At 35.1% G+C, this 19,825-nt stretch overlaps 2 protein-coding genes across 4 annotated transcripts in view; one reads left to right on the plus strand and one right to left on the minus strand.

Annotated features, from left to right (window-relative positions):
- The window catches only part of LOC140150460 (squalene monooxygenase-like), a 71,565-nt gene extending 60,413 nt beyond the window's left edge, over positions 1–11,152 (plus strand). Inside the window, exons 8-11 of the mRNA XM_072172482.1 lie at positions 545–757; positions 879–995; positions 2,074–2,191; positions 8,762–11,152. Of these exons, the coding sequence (XP_072028583.1) occupies positions 545–757; positions 879–995; positions 2,074–2,191; positions 8,762–8,933 (620 nt within the window). The 3' untranslated portion in view covers positions 8,934–11,152. The remainder of the gene's footprint in view (positions 1–544; positions 758–878; positions 996–2,073; positions 2,192–8,761) is intronic.
- A 1,075-nt stretch (positions 11,153–12,227) lies between these two features.
- Positions 12,228–19,825, minus strand: part of LOC140150441 (uncharacterized) — a 39,077-nt gene continuing 31,479 nt past the window's right edge. For all 3 annotated transcript variants that reach the window (XM_072172471.1, XM_072172462.1, XM_072172457.1), the window contains one exon: positions 12,228–14,399. The gene's annotated coding sequence lies outside the window, so the exon portion shown is untranslated. The remainder of the gene's footprint in view (positions 14,400–19,825) is intronic.

Consider the following 19,825-nt stretch of genomic DNA (forward strand, 5'->3'; position numbering starts at 1 on the left):
TTACTTAAAAGTTGACGCAACGACTTATATCAACTTTTTAAGTAATGCCAACAAAGTTCGGAACTTTTTGAGCTTTTTCAGCATTTTTTAAGTTCGGATAACTAAAATTTTGTTTTGGCAACTTTTACACTATTTTTGAGTTGTCCAAACTTACTCCTTTTGAATTGTGCCAACAAGGCGAACAAGTCATTTCTATGAGTGTAGACTAGTAGACTAGTCAGTGAATTCCATGGCTTGGAGTGCATGAATGTAGTTGAATAGAACTCAGGACGAAGCATACAGTACACTGACATAATATTATGAGCCAAGTTTTGGTCTAACCCAACTTCTTGCATGCCAATCTGGCAACAAATAGCAGTATGAGCCCAAATTAAAGATGTTATTAGACATAAATTCCGCCAACATTGGGTGTAATAAATAAAGTTATTAAAAGATAAGAGACCCACATAGCACCCGAATGGGCTATTTTTTAAGTGCAAATTTGCCGTGGCAAAAAAATCCCATAATAATTGCTTGAAAAATTTGAAATTATATTTCGATTCAGAGCACATGAAGAAGCCAGTGATGGAAAGTATTGCCGATGGTCTACGTGTTGTGAGATGTCAAAGAATGGCAGCCAACTTTGACGTAACACCAGGACTGCTGATCCTAGGTGACGCCCTGAATACCCGTCACCCTGTTACAGGATCCGGCATGACAGTAGCTCTGAATGATGTCCTTTTTTGGTGGAAAGTATTCACCAATATTCATGATCTCAGTAAGTATTTTCATGGAACTATAACCTAATCATAAAAACATTGCTTTGGATTTTTTGGTCATTTCGTGGAGACATTGTTGGTTTTTAAATCGTTATTTAATTTTGATTTTTCTTCGTTTAGCTAATGATGAAGCTATTATGCAGCAGAAACTCATCTTTCGAAAGGAACGAGTGAAGTATTCTTACGTTATCAACGTGGTTGCCGAAATAAACATACTCTTGATAAATGATCACGACCGTAAGTGCACCAGCCCAGTAGCTTGAGATTTAAATTTATTAAAATATATCATTTTAGGCAACAAAAAAAAAAAGATAGTATGTCTCAGACACATTTGATTAAAAAAGCTAAGTGCTATGCCTTCTTTCTTTTGTTGAGAAAATGAGCTATGCGATATTCCATTTTTTTACGGTCAAGGCACAATTTATGTACTTTTTGATATTCAACAACGAAACATAGTAAGCTATAGTAATACATACACAATGAAGTTTTGTTTGTCTCCTTTACAATCATGGCGAAATGTGTACTACCCCCCATGCAAAAAAAAAATATGATACTAAAAATATCAACAACAACAAAAGGAATATCGGGCAAAAAAAAAAAAAAAAAAATTACGGCCAACGCAGAGACAGATCTTTTTTGGGCCATAAAGCCATATTATAACATTTGCTGAGGAGAACGCCCTCAGTATTTTTCTTTTTTTACATGATTATATTGTACTTTATTAAACTAACATACCTTGCAAAAATCAAGATTATAGGTGCTGTAGTTTTGTCAAAATCTGACATTTTGAATATTCAGACGTGCTACGCGATTCTTTCATCATTTTAGATGTCAGCTTTCTTGTGCGATATACGTGAGCATATGTTATGAAATCTTAATTTGTCTTACACCTATATTCTGCATGTTCTTTATTCATCTTTTTTTTCTGCTTAGCTCTACATGAATGGTATGAAAGAGGGTGGTGATGGGGGGGTGTTGTGTTTGTATGTATGTAATTGGTGTTTTTTTTATTAGATAAATTATGAAACTTAGTTATTAGGTTAAGGGGGTGTTTGTTCAGGCCTTTTTGGCCTTCTGAGCATCTCCTCATTCAAATGTGTATGTTTTGCTGTTATTGTATTGTTGTATTTTGAATGAAATAAAGATGATTGATTGATTGATGGAAGATCTAAGCACATTTCGATGTTTCAGTTTCATGCATGCCACCATGATCATGATCTTCTAGCCCCTACTTGTAATGCATCTCATACGGTTCTTTTGATTCAAAAAATGATTTGATTTATCATTGTCTACTTCATTTGAACTATTTTTACAGCAAGTACCGTGGCTCTTCAGCACCAATTGCTCAAACTTTTTCGTGAAGTAGCCAAAGCAGAGGGACCACAACATACGATGGAAGCTGCTACCAACACTATTGGCGGGCTATATGGGGGGTAATTATGCACATAAGAGTTTTTTCCCATTATAGGCACATGTAAAAACACCCCACACGATTTCGTCAATTCTCTCTTTTTTGCGCATACAGGCTGTATCATACAATTGCAATTTCGTTTCTGCCATTATACAATAGCGATTTCGTTTCTGGCATTGTATAATTGCAATTTCGTCTCTGGCATGATACAATTGCAATTTCGTTTCTGGCATTATACAATTACAATTTCGTTTCTGGCATTATACAACTGCAATTTCGTTTCTGGCATGCAATTGTAACTTCGTTTCTGGCATTATATAGTTGCAATTTTGTTTCTGGCATTATACAACTGCAATTTCGTTTTTGGCATTATACAATTGCAATTTTGTTTCTGGCATTGTATTTTTATAATATGCTAAATAAGAAATCATCAGAAGCACTTAAGTTTTGACGAGCAAGCGGTACCACAAGCTCGATTCGGTCCCAACCACCGAAGTAAAATAGCTACTTGTATTGTGCAATGGTATTGTCACGGATGTTGTATTTCTGTATAGAACAATTGGGACACAGAAAACACAATTATTAACAATTAACACAGCTAGCGCTATGTACCTTGATGTTTAAAGGATGTCTCTGGCAATCACAACATTATGCCTTATGTCTGGCGACATAGTACGTCTTTTCTGATAGGCTGAACATCAACGCCATAAATACTGGCGTTAAATTTTGCTGTCAATTAACGCTGGGCTTCAGCGCATGCAGTGGTTGGTGGACAGCTATGCGGTTACATAAATCCACACAATGTAGGCTACGTGAGTACGCGCTGCAAGTCGCGTACATAAAAGGCGATATCGGCCGATCGGCGCCTCAGTGGCTGCTCTTAGCTAGCGTACATTTTTCATTTGCGGTATCTACAAAGACTACAAATAGTGTCACTTACACAAGTCACGTCCTGTAGCCAATTGAAAACAGTTTTATTTGGAAATCCATTAACCAATCAGCGATTGTAATTTCAGGGTTGTCGCTAGACGGTGTGTTTAGTGACGGAGGAACACAAACCGGCTGGGACCGAGACAAGCTCTCCACATACGATATTCAAAATTCCCGCGCCGAAATTGTCTTGTGCAATGACGTCATGGGTACTTGTGCTCAATTGTTGTCAGCCTTCATTGTATTACTGGGACGTCATTGCACTGGACAATTTCGGCGTCCGGGAATTTGGAATATCGCGTGTTGAGAGACGACTGTATTAATTTGTTTTACGTTCAATATAAGTTTGTTTCAAATAAAACCATGATTCGTGCTTGATAATTAATTTTCTATTTAGGCCAAAAAATAATGGTTTGTCTCAAAGCTCACGAGTGGTTTGAAAACAAATGCGAAATGCGATTTTTTATTTTATTTTTTATTCCCGACTTTTTTCATGGTATTTGGAGAAAAAAATCGGAATTTTGCCGAATTTTTCTGGAAAAACTATAAGGCATAATGTTGTGATTGCCGGAGACACCCTTTAAGCAGGTAAAAACTCAAACTATGTGTACGTTTTCTGTCTTTGTATTATATTTCTATATCCGAGGCGACATGGCAAACTATGGGTAGCGTGGACGAGTGGTCCAATGCGCTGTATTCTGTCGCTATTCCGACAATAGTCGTTAAGGGCGAAGTGCGGCGTGGGTTCGAGTTTATCTCAACTTGTCATCCTTTTAGGGAAATCGGCCTAGGCAAATTTATGTATGGCGTAGAGTGGTGTGGCTTGGTTAATTTAAGCGTCAAGAAAACGAGTTTAGCCACTTTTGGCATGTTTGTATAAAATTATGTGTATAGTGTGAAGTAAAACCTATTGGTATTGTTATCATGCAAGCGCACCAACGAGGAAAAAATGCCGTTTATATAATATTAATTATATTTTCTTCATTTACTTAAAGGAGGATTTCGTGATCCTAGCATCCTCTTTTTATGACATTTTTCAGTAGATATACACGAAAAAAGCCTATTCCCAAAATTTCAGTTGATTCCGATTTTGGGTTTGCGAGTTTTGTGTATTACACTGCTTCATAGGCCACTGTTGTAATTTCGTTCTGGTATGAAATTCAAATTTCACGAGATTTTTACTAAACGAATTAATCTGCAAGAAATTTTTTGCATAAACATTATAGCAAGAGGTGGTATGATTAAAAACTTTTGTTGAGAAAAGTGGCGGAGGGGGGATGAGGTTGTAGATCACGAAATGCCCTTTTTAAAGTACTTCATTAAAAAGCATGTTATTTTCATATTTTTATTTAGAATTCATGAAAAACAACCTCACTGCTCATCCTTGATGAAAATATAAAAAGCGTTCACTGCCATAAAAGTCAGTTTCTGCTTCTGCTAGCTCTTCTGGTGTAGCGTAGTGACATAAACATGTAAAGGTTAACACCCCCCCCCCCCTCCAAAACATTCGGTTGCATTAACATTTCCACGGTTTGAAAAATTCAAAACCTATGAAAAGAGGAACCATAATGGGATTGCCACGGGCTACCCAAGTTGACCTTTTCGCTTAAGTGTTAGGGGCTGTGCAATAATTATGAGCCCTGGGGAGGGTAAAATTGGGGGTGGGGGGGCAAGAATTTTTGGCGAGACGAAAGGGGGGCAAGCAATTTTGGCAAGCCGAGAGGGGGGGCAAGCGATTTTTGGCACGCATTCACGGGGCACCTTTTTAATAAAATGCTTTAAAAAGGCTTAGGAAAACGGTACGGAAACGCTTAAATATGCAAATTTTCCTGCTCGCTGCGCTCGCAACATACATCTAGACCATTTAAAGTTTGGAATTTGGGATCCCAAAAATTTGGCATGTTCAAGGGGGGGCAAAGAATTTTTGGCGGGCCGAGGGGGGGGGGCAAGCGGTTTTTGGCGGGCCGAGAGGGGGGCAAGCGATTTTTGGCGAGCCGTTCGAAATTTTACCCCCTGGGGCTGATAATTATTGCACAGCCCCTTACAGATAGGTCAAACTAAACTCTTTCCGAATCCTAAAAGTGGCCAAAGAAATATTGAAATTCCACCCCTATATCGAGAAACGTCCCTTTAAATTAAGAAATTTAACCACTTCACCCAAGTATTTTCTACATGCAGCGAGTCCAAACTGGGTACTCTCAAATTGACCTAAAATACCTCTCAGATCTGCACTATCTTACTGTCCTTGAAGATTGTTTCAGATCTTGATTAAGATATTTCTTGGACCCAAACATTCAACATTTTTTTGTAAAAACCCCTATGGTACCGGGGGCATGCCTTTGAGTGGTTCATGAGTTAACTTTGTTGTTTATAATGATCACATATCGTCACTGAGTTCTGTTCAATGTGGTGTTCCACAAGTATCGGTTTTAGGTCCGACACTACACCAGGCACAAAAAGAAACTCGTCAGTTATATTCATCCTTGCTGTTCATAACTTGATCATTTTGGATTATTCTGAAATATACATTTTGATAATTGGACTTTGCTTTCTCATTTGACACCCTGTTCGTGAAAAACGAACAAGAATTGACCAAGATATGCGCCTCCAAAGCCTCAAACCCCAAAATCAAAAGTTGTATTTTCAACGATTTTCAATGGGAACGCATCGTGGCCAATTAATAAACCACACAGTGTAATTCAGGCACAATTGAATCGTTAAAATTGCAACTTTTCATTTTGGGGTTTGAGAGTTTGAGGCGCATATCTTGGTCAATTCTTGCTCAATGTTCACGAACAGGGTGTCAAATGAGAAAGAAAAGTCCAATTAACAAAATGTATATTTCAGAATAATCCAAAATTATTAAGTTATTGAACAGCAAGGATGAATATAACTGACGAGTTTCTTTTTGTTAGTTAGGGGAAAAAGTTCACTTTGGTGACCACTCTCTGGCTAGTAAGGTTTGACGATTGATTCGACTTCTATGGACCATTTAGAAAAAAAATAGCCACCATGTCCCTCGCGAAAATCCCGGATTTCTTGGGGTCGACTTACCGCAAAAAGTGTCTTTGTACACGATTTTAGGTAATCTGGTTCAAAACTTATTTTTTTCAAGATGGCGCCGGCGGCCACCATCTTGGATTTCTGGGTAAATATGAGTTCGTAATGTCAAAGTAATGTCAAATTTGAAATCCTTGTGGTCGACTTATCCAAAAAGTGTCTTTGTACACGATTTAAGGTCCTCTTGTTCAAAACTAAATTTTTCAAGATGGTGCCAGCCACCATCTTGGATTTCTGAGTGAAAATGATGCCGTAATGTCAAACTAATGTCAGAATCGGAATCCTTGTACTCGACATATCCGAAAAAGTGTCTTTGTGCATGATTATAGGTGCTCTGGTTCAAAACTTAAATTTTCAAAATGGTGGTGGCGGCCATTTTGGATTTTGGCCTCTAGCGAAAAGCGCCGGGATTTTCGCGAGGGACATGGTGGCTATTTTTTTTCTAAATGGTCCATAGAAGTCGAATCAATCGTCAAACCTTACTAGCCAGAGAGTGGTCACCAAAGTGAACTTTTTCCCCTAACTATGTGCCTGGTGTATATATCTTATATTTTTATATTTAAAAATATTTTCCTCCAATATACCTTCATCTTCTTTACTTATGCTGATGCTATAAATATCATTGTCTCGAATCACGATTATTTTTGTTCTAAAAAACTCAATTCACGGTTACTTTACCTGCACGTCTCAATTATATCGCCCTTACAATATTAATCTTGCCAGAAACAATTAAAAGACGTAACAGTGCCCTTTATGTTTATTATGAAATTCAACCGATGCCAAATCCCAATATACCTTCAAACATTATAGGGGCATTTCGTGATCCACAGCCTCACCCCCCCACATTTCAAAAAAAAAGTTGAGATTTTTACACCACTGGATACCTCTGGCTACATAATGTTTATGTACCAAATATTTCTTGCAGATTAAGGGCTGGGGTATGAACGTTTGGACAGTATTTATTTTGGGACATTAGAGCACATCAGACATATCGAATTGCATTCTGAATACGAAGAATGTCATTCTGATATCAAATAATTTTGATTTTTGAAATTTGCAATTTAATACACATTTTATGGCAAATCATTAAAAATTGATATTTTTGATATTTAACAGTACTTGAAGTAAACTTTATAAATCTGATGCTTTATACTTAAAGTGTATGTAGGTGCGATGAAAAGCCGACGATCAATTGAAAATTTTGACCTTTCGTATTGAAGATATGGATTTTTTTCCCCAAAACACCAAAAAAAATTAGGTCTTTTGGGGAAAAAAATCCATATCTTCAATATGAAAGGTCAAAATTTTCAATTGACCGTCGGCTTTTCCTCCCTGCTACATACACTTTAAGAATATATCATTAGATTTATATAATTTACTTCGAGGACTGTTATATATCAAAAATTTGAAAAATATCAAATTTTTATAATTTGTCATAAAATTTGTATTATATTGTGATTTTTAAAAATGAAAATTATTTGATATCAGAAAGACATGCTTCGTATTCAGAATGCAATTCGATAGGTCTGAGGTGCTCTCATGTCCCACAAAAAATACTGTCGAAACGCAATAAACGCCCATTTTGGATCCCTTAATTCGTTTAGCAAAAATATCGCCAAATTTGAATTTCGTTCTGGTGCACCAGAACGAAATTATAACACATTGTCTATGGAGCAGTGTAATACACATAATCATGCATAACTCGCACACGCAAAACCTGAATCAACTGAAATTTTGGAAATAAGCTTTTTTCATGGATATCTACTGAAAATGTCATGAAAAGAGGATGCTAGGATCACGAAATCCTCCTTTAATAGGCCTACAAGTTAAATTTTCCGTGCAGTACAATAAGTTCGAATTATGAGACTTATTACTACATGTAATAAATCGGTGTCTGTCTGCGCATATCTCGTCAGTCCTTTGACTTGCACTCCTACCTTGTCTCATTTGTCCCATAATTTCTTCACTTTCATGGCAGTAGCGTAGCCAGCGAGGGGGGGGGGGCAGGGCAGAGTGCACCCCCTGACAAAAAAATTAAAGAAAAAGTGGCCCTCTGACAAAAAATGAAAAAGAAAATCAGGAGGGCAAAGGAAAAGAAAAAGGGCAAGGAGCTCCTTTTCTAGCAAATTTCAGGGCCAAAATAGTGTAAAATACAAAATTTTTCCTCGCTACGCGCGCACATTGTAACAATAAAGCCCTTTTTTAGCCGGGTAATGGGCGAAAATAGTGTAAAATACCATTTTTTTCGCGCTACGCGAACACATCATCCCAATAAGGCCCTTTTCGGGAAGCTCGAAGACATACAGTCTCTATGTATTGTATGATGCAACTGCAATTTTTTCGTCTGTGCCCCCAAAATTTTATTTTGCCCCCCCCCCCCCGACCAAGAAAGCTGGCTACGCCCCTGCCATCATGGTGGCCAATTTATTCGAATTTGGTTTAGCTGCCATGCAATTATTGTTTCCATTCTCATTGTATTAATTTGTACCAAAGCATGATGAAATAAAAGAAAGGTTTACTAGGATAATTTTGTTCAAAAGGAAGTCCACTGATTGTACCTCCTAACCATTATACCATCGATTACTTTGTTGTGTTTATGCAGGACTATAACGGATCCCAACGTGATGCAGAGTGTACTAGATAGTCTTCTCGAGCGTACTGTGAAGGAAATCTATAAGACCCGACCATATCTCTCTGCGGTGTGGGAGTCCATGCAGGTCCGAAGAAAATGGAAGGCCATGTGTAGTGTCATGCAATTGGAAGCAATGTCCTAACATTATAATATTTCCCTTTATACTATGCCAGGTATAGACCGGGCACAAAAACACACAAATAAACACACAAAAAGCACACACTATATGATTCCTTGTGCATTAAAGTGAAGAAGTTTTATTTGTTACAAACATCACAATTACTTTACGGTCCATAGGTGCACAATTTACTAAATAATTAGACTTGTCTAGAGGATTTATTCCCCTGAATGAAAGAGGGTTGTATAAGGTTGGTATCCTAATAAAACCGGTATTACATTATAAATTTTTCCTTGAAACATAAGTAGCCCAGTCAAATTAAGAAAAAAATATGGGGTTAACCCACCACTAATTGTAAGTAACTGAATCGATATAATCACCATTCATTTCAGAAAAGCATATTAAATAAAGCAGTATGCAGACTTTTTAATAGACGTACAATATTGTATGTAACATATCTACGTTATTTAATCTATTGCTATTCTATTTCCAGTAATGTTTAAGTTCTAACGAAGATTTGATGACGTAAAATCGATAATATATTTCTACCAGAATCAAAATGATAAAAGTTGCTTTGTTTTGAATATTTTGTTACATAGATAACATCACAAAATAGGTCAAGGTCAACAGGGCTCAATGGATTTTGATCTTTTTTCACCATGTTACAAACCCCCTGACATATATGACATACTATTCTTTTTCTTAAATGTTTTTGAAAGCTGAGCAATCTGAGATCATTGAATAATCAAAATCGAAGATTTTTTTCCCATTTTTGTCCCCTGTGGAATCCACATTTTGACATTTGACCTTACCCCCTATCCGGGCCCCTATCACTCAAGAACTGTACATCAGAGATAGAGCAAACCCGGGAGAGCAAACTACACTTTTTCTCAATCCTCTACATTACACAGGGAAGCTAGGAGAGCAATATAGAGGAATACATTGGTATGGTTTTTAACAAAATTTGATTACCTTGGAAATTTCACCCCCAAAAAAAAAAAGCTCCCATTTTGGATTTATGCAGGACTTTCAATGTTTTTGTGTGAGCTTTTAGGAGATGGAGGCATGTGAAATGGATTCTGTTGCAATTTAATTGTGGGTGATTTCATAATTTGACTGGGCTAATGCTAATCCAAACAGAGAACACAAAACAGGGAGACACTTTGGGAGCACGTGTGGCCGAGTGGATAAGGCGCCCGACTCATAATCCATAGGTTGCGAGTTCAAACCCCGCTTGTGCCAACGTGTTGTGTCCTTGGGCAAGGCACTTTATCCTCATTGCCTACTGGGGGATGGGGTTGGGTTGGATTGGATGTTTGTATAGTTGTTTGTTTCAATGTTGCAATATTGGCGCTGATTAAGCTGCTGCCTGCAAATTGCATTGTGGCTGTTTAGTTGTGTTTAATGTACAATTCTAGCAATTTGACCTCGCACGCGCTAGCAGTACACGCAACAAAAGATGTGAAGTTGTAAACAAGTTTCGTTCATTTTAGAAAAAGGGGAGTTTTTATTACCGTAACTTAATTTTTGCTTTAAAAAACAGTTAACAGTTATTAAAATAATATTTAACTAAGAATGAGAACAAATGATAGGAATTTTTATTTACTCCTCTACCTATGATAGACGACAGGCAGGTCCAATATTTTTATCGTAGTGCTGCGCCGGCATCCACTACTTAAAATATTGGACCTGCCTGTTGTCTATCACACGGTAGAGGATAGTCAAAATAAATATTCCTATCGTTTATTCTCTAATGAAGGTCTTGTTTGTTTGTTGAGATTGTTACTTGTTTGGGTAACTTTCTTCTTCTTGCCTCAAATGGTCTGCATCTCCTCCATGATTAATTTGAAGAGTTCACATGCAAAAATGCGATATATGCCATTTTTGAACTTTTTGCATTAAAGCCACCAACATATGCCTATAATGCTAGCTTTAAATTGACACCCTACTTTAAAACATGTATATGTTTATTTTTGAAACCATGATAAAAAACGAATATTTTCATATCGTGTACTTTTATATATTTGACGGGTTATATTTGTCAATATCTCAAATCGAGAAAAATGGATTTATCGGTTTTGCATCTATACTCTCCATTTTGTAAACTGTAATGTTATACTTTGGTATTTTTAATGTGAATTATGGAAATAAATTCAACTTGAATCTTGAAAAATTATCATTACTATGGGAATCATTATTAATCACTACTACTAGTACCTCTTTCTTTGAAATGATATACTTACCTTAGGCCAAAAAAAAAGTTTGTCTCAAAGCTCACAAGAAATTTAAAAACAAATGCGAAGTGCGATTTTTTTAATTTTTTTATTCCCGACTTTTTTCATGGTATTTTGAGAAAAAATTCAGATTTTCGCTGATTTTTTATGGAAAAAACTATAAAATTTGTTTTTTTTGAAATAAATAAAATTTCTGCATTTCTTTTTTGTCAAATCGTGCGATTTTACAAACGCGCGCGCAAGCTTTGAGACAAACCTTTTTTTTCGGCCTTATATGACTTGTCTGGAAGAACAATTTCCTATTCGCTCTTTGCACAAATCCGCCATCTTGCTACCAAAACGAAGTTCTCCCTGCAAACGCATGCGTAAAAAGTGCATTTTTGTTTCTTGCGCTTTTCTAGCAACACGCTAGATGGCTTTTGGAAAGCATATGCGGTAATAAAAGCATGCGTTCGCAAACACAACACACACTTTGCAGGTAGAACCTCATTTTGAGGTGACCATGTGATCACTGAATATGACCCATTTCCACAAAACCAGGAACATTTTTTGCTTTTTTAGTATTTGAACATGGCTGTGAAGATGATTACACATGTATAAAATTTTTAACGTGGCACCAAACTTTGTTTTTGTACCACATGTACTTTTGAAGATAATTATGATACAATGGTCTATTCCAATTGAAATCCATACACCTCCTATGAAAGACATGACCTTCATCTCCTACATAGGGGTGTAGATTTCAAATGGAGTCACCCATTTAAGTTACCCCATTTGATATTCACACTCCCTATGTGGAAGATTAAGGTCACATCTTCATTAATGTCATGTCTTTTATAGGGGTGTATGGATTTCAACTGGAATAACCCAATTTGTCCAAATATCTTTAGATATTAGTGTAATTGAAATTCTGCCATAAGTAATGAATTTATCCAATTACCCAGCATTGAATATGAAAGAACAAAAGTCGACAGACAATAATTGAGTAAAAACAGGGCGAGGTCAAAAGATCTGTTCCCAACCTTACTATTTTGCAAGACGTCTGCTGATACAAAGATAAGAAAAAACTTTTATTCTTTTTAAAAAAAAAACTACACAATTTTTTATGAATGCATAGTTTCAATACCTTTATCTCAAAATCTGGTCTGCCAACAGGTTCTGGGTTTTTAGGAAAGGGTCAAATATTCAGGCTGCATGGTCTAACAAAGAGCTAATGGTGGGTAGTGATTTACAACAATGGAGAAATCTAACAGTAAGTTGCTATGCTCATGCAACCGCAATTTATTGGTGATTTTTGTTACTAGGTTAGAAGTCATTGAACAAAACTGGTTAAGCATAAACACTAGTCTCAAAGAATAACATAGCAGACATAACTGGTGAGGTTTTGATCAAACTTTACCATGGTACATGCTGCATATCTTTCTGGGTTCTGCTATGCAATTTGAATGGATAAAACTGTGTGCAACAACTTTCTGGATACACACAGATGATGGTTTTAGTTCCTGATTTCTTGTACCACACCTACTCCCCTCCCCGTTCCAGAAAAGTACAGCACTGTTTTTCTTTTGTGACTCCAAAAATATTATCCTGTTTTGCCAAATGAAACAAAGCTACATCCTAATCAGTTGGTTAGTTCTAACTGGCAATGAAAACATGCATTTTTAGGGTGTTTTTTGTATGCTGTGAAAATCAAGTCCAAAGACTTGTATAAAGACTAATTTCAAGTTATATATCCTAATTTTTGAAAAATACATTTTCTAATCTTTTTCATAACCAATTATCAAAAATAAGATGAAATATTGCAATTGTGAGCTAACTCAGCCTATACTCAAGATTTGAATTATGATTTAGCTATGTTTCATAATGATATTTTTTTAATTCCAAAAAATTATTGCTGTATTTTTCTAGAATCCGGAGTAAGTGTAAAAACATCTGCATTTTTATATATATATTCACCGAAAGCAATCACAAATTAATGAATCCATGCAGGAAGGATGCTTGCAAATGCTATAGACCTGCTTATGAGAGAAGAAAAGATAAATTAAACATGTTAACATGTACTAGATGTTAATTATTGCTTCCAATTCATTTATTCATGACATAATTCTATCAGAAAATAAACATTTTGCTTGTGACATTTGGAGTAAAATAAACAAGTACAGTGTATTTAAAACATTTTTGAAAGTTTCCTTATTCAGAAGTTAAGTTCCTTATATAGAAGTTAAAGTTCCTTATTCAGAAATTATGTTTCCTTCTACAGAGGTAAAAGTTTTCCCTATTCAGTATGACTTAATAATAGTCCCAAATGATATGAGTTTTTTTTTCATTGAATTGTGTCAAAAGAGTGATATAAAATATTTCCACAACTGATAACAATCATGCAACTTATAAATTTGCTGACAAAGGTTTCTCACTGCACATACATTCTGTGATGCATGCAACATGACATTATAACCTTTGATGCTATGCACTTTATTTTCAAGTTTAATTGCAAGCTTTCAGCTATCAGAAAAATAAAAGTTAAAAAGTTGTTTTCCTCATTATGTTGATAGTTTTGTGGATTTTTTTCATGAATTACAATTACTTTTAACAATGAAAGTTATTATACTTGTTTGACATCAAAATGATAAAAATTCCATCCATCTAACATAACGGAAAGCTACAAACATAAAAATCTATTTACATACATACAACCTTTTGATCCCAATCATGTACCCTAGATATGTGTCCCTGGATCCCATCCACCTGCTGTACATCCCTGCTATCTATTCCTTTGATCTGCTCCTGTAATCGCCTCATCCTTTCTTCTGTCATCTTCTCTGACAACAAATCCACTCCTGATGAGCCAAACTATGTTATCAAGTTCCACCATCTACTTCCAGGATAACCTTCCAAATTCATATTATGATCCAGAACTCCAGATGACACTGCTACATGATACTGCCTCCAATGAAGACTTCTTGCTGTAACTACGCTGATGACACAGAAACTTGGAAAATGTTGACACTTCTTCAGAAGATTCCAATATTTTTTTATGTTCCTCTTCAAAAGCTGCTTTTCAATCCATCCTCTTCCGTATTTATTTTGAAGGATCCAGTCACCAATCTTCACCATTACATTATATACAAGTTTATTAAATTGTTATGTTCTACTACAAACATGACACAAGTTGTTTGAGTTACATTGTAGCACGCATTGGACACTTCAGTGGTATGTGATGTGCTTGGATGATAACACAAATCACATACAGCGACACCTATTAGTGGCAGATAAAGGGATGAAAAAATAGCATGGTTGATACAGGACTCAAAATATTATAGAACGGGTAACTCAGTATTACATGTATGCATGGGAAAATGGTGTCAAGTCTCAGAAACACGTCAAGTAAAACTGCCGTTCATGCATGACATACCAACGTTTATAAATGTACTACTTGTGCTCAATTTGCCATTATGATGCCTGCATTCTAAGGAACATGTTTTCATTTTGTTTTTCACTTTCAGAATTATTGACAAATAAGAAAAAAAACACTTTTGAGTAGAAAAGTCATTGGTCAATAATTCAAAAATAAGGCCAATATCCAAAAGTGAAAACACACCCCTAGAATGGAGTCTTAAGATTTTAAAAAAAAAACACAAAAGGACACATTTTACATGTTTTTAAGGGTCAAAACATTTTTGTGATACACTATATCTCAATAATGGTTGTACCAAATCTGTGTCCATATTTAGATTCCTTAACCCTTTTCTTTTGAAAATTGAATAAATAAGAAGTTATATATATACAACCATAGACTCAATTACTTGGTGCATTTCTGAGACTTGACAGCCACCTTAAACTCGACCTGTTAAAGAATAGCATTCAATGGACATGTATTGTTAGCATGACAACATATTATTAACTTGCTTTTAAAAGAAACCATGCAAAAATACTTTTTGAAACTTTGATGCAAATACCTATCCTTCCCTCCATTTAACTTTGGTCCAACAATCTCCCTAATCGCAACATTTGGTACTTTGGTGTACCATTCAAATAATATGTGTCATATTGGAATGCTTTTATCTGTACCCATGAACAAAAGTATGGTGATAAAGCAATTACTACGTTGCTGACATTACATTGCAAACATATAACATTAAATCAGAATGAGACAAGAATCCTACTGCAGGATTTAATAACAATCAAACCACTGATGTCATCAGCGTATACAATGTACATGTCTGAATCAATCATTCAGCACACCTAATTCTGACCTGATTTGAAAACCACGTATTTCAGTCATGCATGCATGCATGTGGTATGCTACATCTTACTATTTTGAAGCTTATTACTACATCATTAGAAGCAAAACTTATTACAGAGAGGTAATTTAATTAAATCACATGGTGTTTACTACCTTACATGATGGCCCATCACCCAAACACTTACTCACATGTGTAGATATTAAAAGCAGAACTAACACAGATGGTTAAATAGAACAGTATGTATTCTTGAGGTGGTGCACCACGCAGCTACCATTTCTTTTTTCTTACCATCTAAACAAAACATGTCTCAAGCCTACACATTTAATGGGGTTATTATGTTATAGGGTTTCTTTGGATGCAAATATCTTTATCAAAGTATTTTACATGTCTGATAAAACAACATCTACAACATACAGTTTGTACACAATTGGTATCCATCAGTTTTTGATAAGAAATAATTGCACATTCAAATGGAACAATGGTCAATTAAATTTTGAAATGATCATGATTTCTAGGTTTAAGACTTTTCACTACATAACATTATGCTACACATCGTCAAACTACTACACTAATTGCCTAAGTCATTTTTTGTAAAATAAGTACAAAATGTGGTTCAAGCATGCATCAGTTACGTAATCACCCTAATTATTTTAGACTATTCCATTTACTTTGTATCATTATCATTTGTTCTTGTGCAAAGATTGGTGAAAAATTATGTTTAAATGCATGCTGGAACCATATTTTGTACTTTGTTCTCAAAATTACAAAAAAAATGACTTAGGCAATTAGTGTAGTAGTCCGACGATATTTGGGCAGGATTTCACAAAGATTGAACCAAACATTTCACCCTGTTTTTAAAAAGGTTTTTATTTGAAAACAAGTTTGTTTCACAATCATGAGTCTGTAAAAGCGGGTGAAAATACTTTTTGACCCAATGGCTTTAACCGTTTCTTCTTTCCCTTCCGATAGCAAAAAACCAAAACATCCCGCTATATACAGTACAGTAACTCATTGCAAAATTATAAAATTGTTTACCATTATATCTTCTTACACCACCTACATTATTAATGCATACAAACCTTCTTTGTGAAGTGAACCCATCATAAACAGAAATGCATTTTATTTTGCAAACTGATAGGTACCAATAATGTTGACATAAGTTGTACAGGAACTACAAATCATAGTGAAATAAGCACTGGTAACTTCACTCAAAGCAAAAATGAGTTTTAATTAAATAAACCATTTCTAGACTAATGTGCAACTTTATCCACCAAGTAGATCACAAAGCATTGTTGTGAAGTACACTTCCATGTATAATGAAGCTATAACACAACATGGTGAACAGATAAAACAGGACAGGAAAAGGTACAATTTTACAAACACATCACACCGACACAGAACAAAAATTTGACAAAAAATCACAAAATACACAATTGTTGCATCTTCACATCTGTAGGTAAATGTATTGTTTACAAGTAAATAACATTGAGTTAATTCCTAAAATAATAGTCTATTTACATATGAATAAAAGAAATTGACATAAAAATACAAAATATACAATTTTCACATCTTGAAGCTGTTGGTAAAATATGCATTGTTATGTGTATCTACAACATTGAGCTAATTCCTAAAATAATATTCACATGTTGCTCAAGTTACTTTTCTTAGAAAGGTTTTTTATGCATGGAAGCATGTACAAATGTATGAACAATTACAAACTCAATACTAACAATAATATTCTGCAAGAAACAAAATGTTTCAGGATTATGTATACAATTGCAATGAAAAACCTACAAAAAAAATCATTATTTGCCATATAATTTAAAAGAATATTTGACATGCCTGAATAGCACCCAGAACATAGTCCAAATTAAGCTTTGTGGTGCTGTGGAACACTTTACACAATACAACTGCAAAAGAACAAAGAATAGTCTAAATAACACTTTAGGTATTGGCAAAAGAGATCTCTAGTATGACTGTGTGTTTATTCTAACACATGTCAACCGCTGATGGACACACAAACTTAATGGAGTTTGAACTCTGTAGTTTACATTTAACCTCTTTATAGGGAATAGGTACTATTACAGTGGAGAATGGGGATGTAGGTATTACATTCATGGAGCATTTATTCTCCAAATGGTCATTTGATGTACAAGCATAAGTGAAGTGTTCCAACAAAAATTAACTTGTTTAACAAAGTATGACACATTCTTTAAAAATACCTAGTGCTCATCATTTGGTTTAATACGTGTATGTGGATCCAGAGTTTCTCTACATGAAGTCATTTTGACCGAAATACCTCCCTCTATTGTATAACAAAGGAGATGGATTAACCCCCAAGCTGTATCTATTGTTATGCAATACGCCTATTACCTTGTGGGAAGAAATTTTGGTCAAACTAGCTTCTGGTACAGAAATCCAAGATCCATGTATACCTATCCCAACAAGCATGCAGCTTTGTAAATACACATGTGACACACATAACACAGTAATTCACGCCGATTTTCCTGTAAAAAATGTGTTTTTTAGCTTAAGAGTTTATCTTGGAAGCTGCAAATAAATGGGTTAATATTACACAGTGTAACATAACCAGTTACAAAAGAATAGTAAGATAAGACAGTCTGTATTACATGCCCATAGAAACATAAGATGGTCACACAAAGATGACTTTTGATTGGCTAGAATCAGAATCAGTGCAACGCCACAGATATGGACCATCGTGCTGTCACATTTTTGTACCATCGACCTAGTCTCTGGCCCAGTTTGTATGTGGCATATTCATGAACATAAAGAAGGCAGCTGAGAAGGAGACTGGGTCAATGTTACAAAAATATGGCCGCTTGATGGTCCAATCTGCAGCACTGTTTCAAGTTGTCCTCTTGGAGTGTCGAGGCCTGGTAAAACAAAATTTTACAATTTTACTCAAAAATTGATGTTACTTAATCCTTCCTTAGGCCAAGAAAAAAAAAAAAAATTGTTTGCTTGCCCTCAAATGAATTTTAACAATTGGGTCGGTCGGGATTTTTCTTTTTTTTTTTCTAGCAAACTCTACTGTTTGTATCAATTAAGGCTCAAAATATGAAAAATCAGACAATTTTGGTGTCACAATGAATCAACTAACATTACAAAACAAGTAAAATATTGAACACAAGCTCTAAAATGTGACATGATCAAGGGGAATGAGTCGGATGTCGCTAAAATTGTTTTTGAGATATTGGCAAAAACAGTGTTCAAATTCTTTTGTTTTATATTGTTTTCAGTCATTGATAAATTGCTCATAATTCAGTAACCAGATGTCTGATTTTGATGGGGTTTGCATCAAAATGTAGCATTTGTAAACTGACAGAAAATGATTTTAAAAACTTCTTTCCGAAAATTGCCGACATGCGACTCATTCCCCTTGATCATGTCACAAATATGTTTTTTTTACATCTTCAGAATGCAAAAATGTGAAAAGAAAAAAAACTTTTTCAGGAATTTCCAAAAATAGGGTCGGTACTCTTTTGTACAGTAAATAGAAAAAAACTTTTTCTGATTTCCAAAATTAGGTCGGTCGGTTGAGGGCAAGCAAACATCTTTTTTTTTTGGCCTTACTACAGTTATCATATCCATGAGTTATCAAAATCGAATATTTTCTGCTCTTCTTAATCAAAGGAATCATCTTATCTTTATTTTCTTCTAATTTGTTTAATTTTCTTTGCAGTATCCAGATCAACAAAATAACCTTGTAGAAAGTTTGGCTTTTGCTCAGACTTAGTCTAGTCACCCAGCATATTAAAAAAAAGTAAAAATATGACAATTATTACTTTTTGTCAAAAATCTCTTTGAGCAAACATATTATTCAGTTCTACTAAAATAAATCAAGAAATGCTTAAGGGTACTACACCCTCGATAATGTGTGTCTATTTTGCATTTTTCTCAAAAACTAACTAAAAAACACAGTGGTAACAAAAGTTATGTATATTATAGGGCAAGGAATCAAATTACTACACTGGAATGTCAGTGACCCAAGACAAGCGGTTCGTTATTTATGGTAAGAAAAGAGGTACCGCTAGAATGTACCTCATTTCCTATCATATATACTGAACCGCTTGTCTTGAGTCACTGAAATGTCAGTGTAGTAATTGGATTCCTTGCCCCAATAATATACATAACTTTTGTTACCAGTGTGTTATTATTTTTAAGAAAAATGCAAAAATAGTCACAATTTACCACAGGGGTGTAGTACCCCTTAAGTACAAAGATTAGCTGTTGATCTGAAATACTACTTTGACTACACACACACATTACTTGCATATCCTTGTGGCACTTCCAATTAGAGGTTAATTACTGTAGTGTACATCAGTTCTTTTCTAGAGGGCATAGTGAAAAACCTAAACAATTAGCTTTCGGACAAATTTGATTTTAGGTCCAAGCAATTTTTTTGATTTTTCACAAT

The sequence above is a fragment of the Amphiura filiformis genome, chromosome 1 (assembly GCF_039555335.1).
Source record: "Amphiura filiformis chromosome 1, Afil_fr2py, whole genome shotgun sequence".
Classification (NCBI taxonomy): domain Eukaryota; kingdom Metazoa; phylum Echinodermata; class Ophiuroidea; order Amphilepidida; family Amphiuridae; genus Amphiura; species Amphiura filiformis.